Below are 9,335 nucleotides of genomic sequence, written 5' to 3'. Positions count from 1 at the left end.
GAAAGTTCTTAAGAGATTTAAACAAGGCTGCTCTTCTCCTTTAGCATTTTCATTCCCCTCCAGCCTGGGCAGGTATGTGGGAAGGAGCCAGACTTTTGGAGACTGGTGAGAAGTTGCATCCTGGAGAGAATGTAACCTATACAGCCATAGGCTACTGCTGCAGTGAGGAAATCCAGCATCTCTTAGCAGTGAATTAATCATTGTACCCAGAACAAGGTGCGTCATCCATCCCAACCTGAGAACAGTAAAAATGACAGCTTGGATAATGATTCAGGCAGTCAGTTTCTCTCTCTGTGCTAGCAATACTAAAGTATGTTGGAAAGTAGAATGCCAAAATGATATGTAGCAGAATGGAAAAGGTTTTTTGTCTGGTGCAAGACAAAAAGGTCTTGCCACCAAAGCAATATTAGTACAGATACAAGAGTACCTCTCCCAGCTGTACAAAAGAATGTCTTACTTTAGTGAAAAGTACATATTTCTACTGTTAGCTGCTTACCTACCTATGTCCCATCCTGCATATGCCCACCTAGTCATGAAACCGTTCCTAAAAGGGATGTGTTTTAGGCCACACAGACAAGAACCTGTGCCTCCTGGGACCTAAATTATGCAAGAAAAGCTCACCCTTTGAGCTAGCAGCCTCATCACTCAGTTTGCTTACTTGGAAAGCTACTGTGCTGCTGGCACTGTACTTCAGCCAGATATTTATCCAGGCTGAGAGCTCTGATTTGCAAAGAGCCATTTTCTCACAGGGCCGAGTAGTCTTGAACTAAGTTCCTTTTTTCCCAGTGCTGTCTTGGACATCTTGAACTTGGTTATTAATTTTCATGCATTCTTTCCCAACCCATGGGACCAAGGGTGTGAATTCATTTTTGATGTGCACAGACTGCTAAGATTCTACTTGCACAGAACATTTCCAAACAGATCTGACCAGCTTTTGGTGGCATTTGCAGAAAATAAATGGGGAAAACATACTATATTGTTTTTTTTGTTACCCACCATTTTAAGCAAATTCCTGACAGTCTAGGTTCATTCTTAAGGCAGCCACTGCAGTATTCTAAAAGGGACATCAACACAGACCATACTAGAAGCAGCTTCTTGGTCTTCTGTATACACCTTCAAACATTACCACCTTAGTGCTGTTACCATTCCTGGTTTCCTCTGCCATACTGCAGAACCTGGTATCCCTGGCACACAATACTTTCTAATCTCCCCAGTAGGAAAGGTTTGGGAGTCCTCCCAAGCTTGTCATTGGCTACAATGTACTTAGTGCAGTTGGGTTAGATACCGTAATTGTAGATGTTAGAGTAAATAAGTTCTGTGTAGATAAGTTCTGTGTTGCAGAACCCTTTCTGTCCTTCCCTTCTCTGCTTCCTTTATAGTCTGATACCCATCTGCTTCACACCTTACTTGTGTAACGAATGGGCACTTGCTGTCAGTAGGGTCAGTGTATAAAGTTGTGCTCTCCTGAGGGTGTTGGACTACTGTACCTCGGACAAAATCTGAAGACTGCATTGGCTTATGATCCTTTATGCTACCTTTGCCTGATGTCTGAAAGCAAGGATGGCCAACTGGGGAATGGTGGAAGATTCTTGTATTTGTGACAGCCATGGACTTCTGATCAGGAAGTTCCAAGACCTGGTGCTGCAACACTGGTCCACTCAAGTCATCTGTACAACTGTTCTGTCTGCCTGAAAGCGAAACTGTTTTCCTAAACTTGTTTTTGTTTTTGCTTTTCTTGTATACAATTTGTCTTGCTTACAACCTGTTAGCTTTGAGTCAGCATATTTAAGAGTGGAATATAATATTGAAATTTGTTTAATGTTGAAAGAATTAGTTCTTTAATCAGGTTTCTTTCCTCGTCTTACATTCTGCAGTGAACTAGATTACTATGACTCTCCCAATGTTAATGCACGCTGTCAGAAGATTTGTGATCAGTGGGATGTCCTTGGCTCCTTGTCGCAGAACAGAAGAGAAGCTCTGGAGGTAACCAGTATAGTCCACTTTTTGAGTATGACAATATTAGGCCTTTAAGAAACTTGGTTTTCCTTTGTATTCTGCTGTCTTGTTTATCTTCTGTGTTCATGGAAACTTCTGTTGGATATTCCCATTAATGACAGAATTTCTCATTACACACTATTTCTTTGAATATATGTACTAATTGATAAAGTAGCAAACCTTTATGGCAGTGTGGTTACTTTGAACATGTTTGCAGTTAAATTTGTAGTTAAGCTTCATTTGCAAGGGATGTGGCTTCTTCTGTAGTATCATTGCACATGGAAACTTGAATTTTCATGAGTGTTTTTAAATGGAAGTATATTGACCTTGGTTTAAGGGCACTTTTGCAGCTGGTATTTGAGGTCAGTGCAGCCCAGCTTCTTCCAAGTAGTCCATGTCCAGTGATTATCCCTGTGTGCCAATCACAATACCCAGGCCTTCACATAAAGGGGTAGTAACCTATGCTTGTGTTACTGCTAGAGTACACTTTTAGTGGTTTTGTTTGTGTTTCCCCTGCTTACAATATAGATTTTATTTTAAGATGCTCTGGCCAGCTTTATTGGTATTTCCTGTTTTTTCCTGCATTATGAATTTGGATTTCAAGGCTTTTTTTTTTCCTTCCAGGCAAAAAGTCCTGTAGACATGCAAGTTGCATCTAATTGTCCTCCTCCTTTGAACTGGTAGCTTAGTTTTTTCTTGGTATTAAGTGTGAAATTGCAGCCTGCACTTTTATGATGCAGCTCGTTTGCTAATTAGAGTGTAAGGATTTAATTTTACATAAGATTCTAGATTCATAATGAATAAATATGGTATTGTGTATATGATTTCAGCCCCTACACAGCTTTTTTTGGCTTTCCTCGTTCCATTGCTGTTCTGTTATGTCATGCTGCTTCCATTGGATGATACTGTGACAGAAAGGTAAGAGCCTGCGATGGCAGCATGACATCCTGTGGCGTGAGAATTCTTTTTTCTTCACACCTCCCATACTTTCAGCTACTAGATGTTGTGTAGTGCCTGGCTGTGTAACAGTGTTTTGTATAGATGTTTGCTTTAGCTCATTTTAAGGTGCCTGAGTGCACAGGGTCTCCTTGGTCAACCCCCTTTCAAGTTTCTATGCAGTGGAGATGATTTTTTTCTCACCAGCAATCCAGGCACTGCTTATTTGTTGTAACTTGAGATTTCTCTCCTCTGCATGTGAAAGTGGATTGGCTAATCACATCCCTTTCCATTAAGGTTTTTCTAATTCTTGGGCCACTGTTATCCATATCAAAACATTGTCAGCCTGTTCTCACAGAGCTAAGAATCCTGTTTTGGATTAAGAGCGTCACAGAAGTACAGTTTGTAGAAATGGGCTGAGATGTGGAGACGTTACACCCAGATGTTACAGCAGATTGTTTGCAACATACAGTATACACATTAGCTAGCCAAACGCATACCTTAGTCATGTAGATGAGAATAGGGACAGAGTTGCAATACCCTTCACCTGGAGGGGTGGAATGCTGCCGCAAGTATTGGTACAGATTTTCTTGAGATGTGAGTTTGATTTTTTTCTGAGTCCTAATTCAAAAAAGGGCTTCCTTTGGAACATGAACATAAGCTTCTCTACCCAAGCCCTCTTGTACTCTTCCAGCTTTGTTTTGCTACTTTCAACTGAGGATGAACTGCTGGCCTTTCCCTTAGGTTTAGTAGTAATGAGACTAACAACTTTAGAATGAAACCAGTTCCAGTCGCCTGTTAAATTTTAACTAAACTACATAGGATCTTGGCTGCTTTCCTTTAAGAGCATTTTTCAGGATCTTCCACTGTTGGCTTCCTAGTTCTTTCTAGAAGCACTGTGTATACAAGCTCCTTAAACTGGTATGTAAGCAGCCTTCTGCCATACTAGGACTAGCCAAGCACTGTCCTCTGCTGGTCACTGATCTTTTATCAGCTGTCGAAGACAGTATTGCAGACTGATATCCTGTAGCATCTGTGATGCTGTTTTCCAGAAGAAATTGTCATAGTATGTGCTGTGAACAGAAGTCTATATTATCTTCCTGTTCAAATCCCGAAATTAATTTTACAAAGCACAACTAATTTAAGTGCTTGAGCAGTGTAGCTGATTTTGATGCAATTAGAAAGTGTATTCCAAGTGGTCATCTTTCTTTTTATTGACTCTTAGTTGCAGAGCTGTACTTGGCTATTTTAGCACTTTGTCATCCCCTGATTTGGTGCCCGCATCAACTCGAAGTTGCGTAGCAATAAAAGGGATCTTGCACTTGAGTACCAAAACAAGTTTTCAGCCAAGCAAAGAGCTTGCAACTTTTTAGCAAATAGCTTCCTACAGCTTAAACTACTCCCAATGCTTTGAAGTGCTTCTAACTTGACTGCAAATGCAAAATCTGCACTCATTTCTGAATGCCAGTAATGCACAACCAACTAACAGTATCGAAGAATGGCCGCACTACGTAACGCCTTGCACCTGAGGAGACTGCCTCTTTCCCCCAGCTGTACCACTGATTAGACATAACCAGTGTACATACGAAGTTTTGCAGAAATTGCAAATTTTTTGTCGTGTGATCTAAGCCCTTGTGATTCTTGCAAAAGAAAGAATGGTCACACAGTGAAAGACTTGAATCTAAGTATTATGGTCTTCAGTTTTTGTGATCATAATTTAACAGATTACAGAAGGATTTTCCCAGTGGGTACCATACTAGGAAAACCATGTTCAACCTTTGTTCTAATTGTACTTAGAAGTGAAATTAACACTTAATGAATGATTTGAATCTACTGATGTAGCTGCTGATTTTAGAACCTGTTTCTAACACAAGCTCTCCCTTTCCCATCGCTGCTGCCCTCCTTCAGAAACATAGGAGGAAGACTAGGAGGAATGCTATCCCTGAGCAAAGAAAATTGGTTCCTCATCACTTCAGACAAGTGGGTTCTGAATATTCTCTCTCATGGTTATAGGCTCACTTTCAAAGAGCCACTGGGATACTCTGGTTTCCCAGATATTCCACAAAATCGAAGAGAAGCCCTTTTCTCAAAATCTCAATCTGTGCTTACAGGGCTCAGTGGAACCAGTCCCAGAATACCAAAAAGGAAAGTGGTTCTGTTCCAGGCTTCTTCTGGTTCCCAGAAAGGAAAGCTCTTTGCACTGTATTCTAGACCTGTTCACCCTCATTTGGTCCCTACTGGTATAATTCAAAATGTTGACACTTCAAAAGCTTCTACCCATGATAGCTCCCCAGGCCTTAGTAGTCATTCTGGATCTGAATTATGCTTTTTTTGCTTATTCCTGTAGAGAAATAATGCAAAGCTTTCTATGTTTCAGAGCCGTTTGGCTTGTCTACTGCTCCCAGGGTTTTCACAAAGTCCTTAGCCCCTGTGATCACCTTCTGCAGAATGAGAGGTCCAAATTTATCTATCTGGGCGGCAGTCTTATTCAAGCCAGTAGTCTTTCAAAGTTCCAGATTTAGCCTTTACTCAACTTCCTCACCTCCTTGGGATTCACCATAAATCTACTCAAATGCAACACAAACACATCCACCAGGATAGTTTTCATGGGGATCTTCTGGATTCTTCCCTTCAAAAGGCCCTTCTCCCTCCAGAAAGTCTCCTTTCTGACTATACTTCCTGAGCTTCATGCAGAGCCAAATGCCTCTCTGCTAGGAATTCCTCAGAGCATTAGGATACATGGTATCTTGCATAGTCATGATTCCTCTGGCCACTGTGTACACGAGAACTCCAGTGGTACCTCAATCTGTAGTGCCTGCACTCTCCATCTCTGCAGACTGAAATTCAGCTGATCCCTTGTCTCAAGGAATTTGCATGGTGGGCACAGGTTTGTGCCCAGAACATGGGTCTGTCCAAGTTCACCCCTCTGGGTCAAACTTGAACCGTAGATGTCCTATTCTCATGTTGCAGTATTCTTACTGTGGGATCCTCCACCCCAGACAACCCAAACTTCGGCTGCTATACAAAAGCTTAAGCCTGGTTGCTGTTGGTGCATGGGATGTCACACACAGGGTCATAAACCAGAGGCCTAAAGTGTGACATATAAATGCACAGACCTCAGTATTTTTCTGCAGCAGTCGAACGTCAGAGCGATCACTTCGCTCCTCTTCAACTCCTAAAGCCAAGTACCCCATTGGGGAATTCTTACTTATTTTGCTTGAGCTTGGTTTGTTGGTCTGTTCTTAGCTGATGTCCACTAAGAAAGGTAAATACAAATACGGAATGTCAAATCCTGCATAAAGACTCATGACTGTTGCTTATTTTGTTTAGGCTGGGAATACTATCATACATCCTGCACCATCTGCCTGTCTTTTGTCCCCAAAATGCTTAGAAGCAGTCTGGCTGCCCTCAATTTGTATTTGGAAAATCAGAGATTAAAAAAGCTGGCGCTAAGAATAGATCTGGAGTCGGCTGCCAGGTGGAACCGCCAAGAAAAAAGGCCAAAGTTTCAAGCCCTACCACCTCTGCTTCTCTGTCGTCTGACCCACCAACCACCGATATAGGGGTGGAGGGATGTCCACTAGAGCTGTTGGCTTCTACCTTTGAGAAAGCCGTTTCCGAAGTACTGGCTGGCATGTCTGCGGAGGTTATCCCTACATTGATTACCGAGGTCGAGGGGGATCCGGGCTCCACTGGATGACCATCTGTGACCCAGGACTCAGATCCTCCCATCTTAGGACAGACCCCCAAAGTTAGGCCCACAGCTTCTCCTAAAGCAACACCCTTAGAGACGAAAGGCAAATCATTTGTCTGCTTTTTCAGGAGGACAGACAGACTGGCAGTCCTTCACACAGTCCTTGATGCAGGTCGTCTTGGTCCTCAGGCCCTCAGCCTCCACTGCCCCTACTATACGTGTACTTAGCCCAAGACCTGCCTCAGCCACTTCTATCCTTCCTTTACTCAGGAAGAAGCCTTATCCTCTTCCTCACATGAGTCTCGCATGCTCATCCCAAGTTGCTTCCCCTTGGAATACTACTCCCCTGATGAGGATTCCAGAGGGAGACTTCCCTCCAGAGGACATTACATTTGGAGAGACTATAACAAAAATGGAGTATTTTAAATGGGATACTACCCAGATGATAAAATCAAAAAAGGTATTTTGAGCTGCTGCAGGTTGAATCACCTTCAGTTGTCCCACCAGTGATTCCTATATATTTAGATGCATTTGCATCCGTCTCAAATAAAAACCCTTACTCTCAAACCACCTGTTCCCCAGAGACTTTATCATTTCTACGAGGTCCCGGAGGACCACAAATTTCTACTGAAGGCCCCCTTGGCAGACCCTGCAGTGATTGCTGTAGTCCCTAGACAAACAGTTTGGACTCATTCCTTCCTAGTCACTCCTACCCTCAGACAACGATAGCAATGTGATGGACAGGCTGGATAAGAAGATATATATACTTCCACCCTAGCTCTTAGAACTATTAATTACCAAACCCATGTGCCCTGGATTTGGGATCCCAAGCTACAAACCCTGCTGTCCTTGCCTGATTCTCTTAAGACTGAAATAGCATCTAAACTGTCCCTGGCATTTCAAGTTGATAGGCACTCTGTTGGACGCAGTTATGATGCAGCAGAGGCCTCTGCTAGATCTGCTGTATCTGCATCTGTGCTTCACAGATGCTCATGGCTTAGGCTCCAGCCACTGCCTGAAGACTTTAAATCCAAAATTCTGGATGCTCTACTACACTATGACCTTCTGTTAGGGAAACAGTCTGCAGAACTGTTTAAGAACCTACAGGGGAAGAGTAAGTAACTCCAGGATATCCAACACTTGCTCATCTCCCCAGTGCCAAAAATATTAAAAGAATTACCTTGCAAAAACTACCTATGTCAGAAGAGCCCCCACCAGTGCCACCCCTTTAACTTCCAGACATAGGAAAGGGACAAGGAGACAATCCTCTTCCAGGCCAAGCCCCTTCTCAGCCCACCCATAGATGGCCCTTTCAGGACAGAAATAATAATGCGTGACTACCTAGATCACCTCCACGTATCATTCCGCCTCACTGTCTGCTCTTCTGGAAAGAAGTCATCTCGGACCGAAAAAGGATATTTCCTGTCTTGGCAGGAAAACACCCCACAGGGCATTCCCTTCTCGCCCAAAATCCAGCTTCACCTCATCATCCCATTATCCAGGCTTTTCTTACACAGGGGACCATAGAACCTTTTCCACCAGGTCAAGAAGGAAAAGGTTTCTACTCCAGGCTATTCCTGGTACCAAAAAAAGCATGGCCCTTTGAGGCCAATCCTGGATTTATCCTTCCTAAACCTCTTTCTAAAAGTCCCCACCTTCAGAATGCTATCCCTCCAAAACCTGCTTTCAATATTGCCACCCAAGGCTTTCATGGCCACTTTAGAGTTGAAGGAGGCTGACCTCCATATTCCCATACTTACAAAACCACAAGGAGGTACCTACATTTTGCTGGACCTTGTGCACACTTTCAGTTTACTTCTTTGCCCTTTGGTCTATCCACTGCACCACGGGTTTTCAAGTGCCTAGTCCCAGCCATAACCTACTGCAGGACCAAGAGCATTCAAATCTACTCCTACTGGACTGACATTCTCATCCTGGCAGAAAGGGAAGGCACCCACAAGAATCATCTGTTCACCATGTCTCTGCTCCAGGGGTTGGAATTCACACACAACCTCACCAAATCATCTGTCCCCCCAGCACAGGACAAAACCTTCCTGGAATGCAGGATACGGACAGACCTCTGAAGGCTTTCCTCCAGGGTAAGGTAATCTCCCTGATCAACCTGGACCTCCTCCAGGTCTACCACTTATCAGCCAGGTATTCCATGTGCCTACTGAGCCTTATGGCAGCCACAATACCTATGCTGCCACTAGTCAGGATGCACATGAGAAAGTTAGTGTTATTTAAAGAATGTGTGGTCCCAACACAGCCACCCTCTAGACTTCCAAATACCCTTCCTGCCTTGCTTAAAAGCAGAATTGAAATGGTGGATTCAACACACAACTGAACCCAGGCCTGCCCCTCCAACCCACCACACTAGCTCAACGCATGCCCACAGATGCTTCAGATCTGGGCTGGGGAGCTACAATGAATGGACTCAGTGTAAGCCCTCTGGCAACCGCTCTTCCTGAGAACACATCAGTGTAAGGGCGATGACTGCAGTTCAACTAGCCCTGCAGGCACCCTACAGATCTTTATGGACAACACTACTTGTGGTACATCAACAAACAAGGGGGGACCGGGTCTTGCCTGCTCTGCAGGTTAGCAATGCAAGTTTGGAATTAGCCTCTTGGAACAGCATATCACTACAGACAGTCTATATCCCTTCCCAGGACAACCACCAAGTGGATGCTCTCAGCAGATCTTTCTC

At 43.6% G+C, this 9,335-nt stretch overlaps 1 protein-coding gene across 2 annotated transcripts in view; it reads left to right on the top strand.

Moving 5' to 3' along the window:
• The window catches only part of LOC122788278 (alpha-actinin-4), a 1,502,973-nt gene that overhangs the window by 986,148 nt on the left and 507,490 nt on the right, over positions 1 to 9,335 (top strand). For both annotated transcript variants that reach the window (XM_044055436.1, XM_044055378.1), the window contains exon 13: positions 1,875 to 1,983. In XM_044055436.1, the coding sequence (XP_043911371.1) occupies positions 1,875 to 1,983 (109 nt within the window). The remainder of the gene's footprint in view (positions 1 to 1,874; positions 1,984 to 9,335) is intronic.

Source organism: Protopterus annectens, chromosome 1.part0 (genome assembly GCF_019279795.1).
Source record: "Protopterus annectens isolate FY-2018-M chromosome 1.part0, PAN1.0, whole genome shotgun sequence".
NCBI classification, from domain to species: Eukaryota; Metazoa; Chordata; order Ceratodontiformes; family Protopteridae; genus Protopterus; species Protopterus annectens.
Note: the sequence above shows the minus strand (reverse complement) of the source record. Positions and strands in the feature narration are given on the sequence as shown.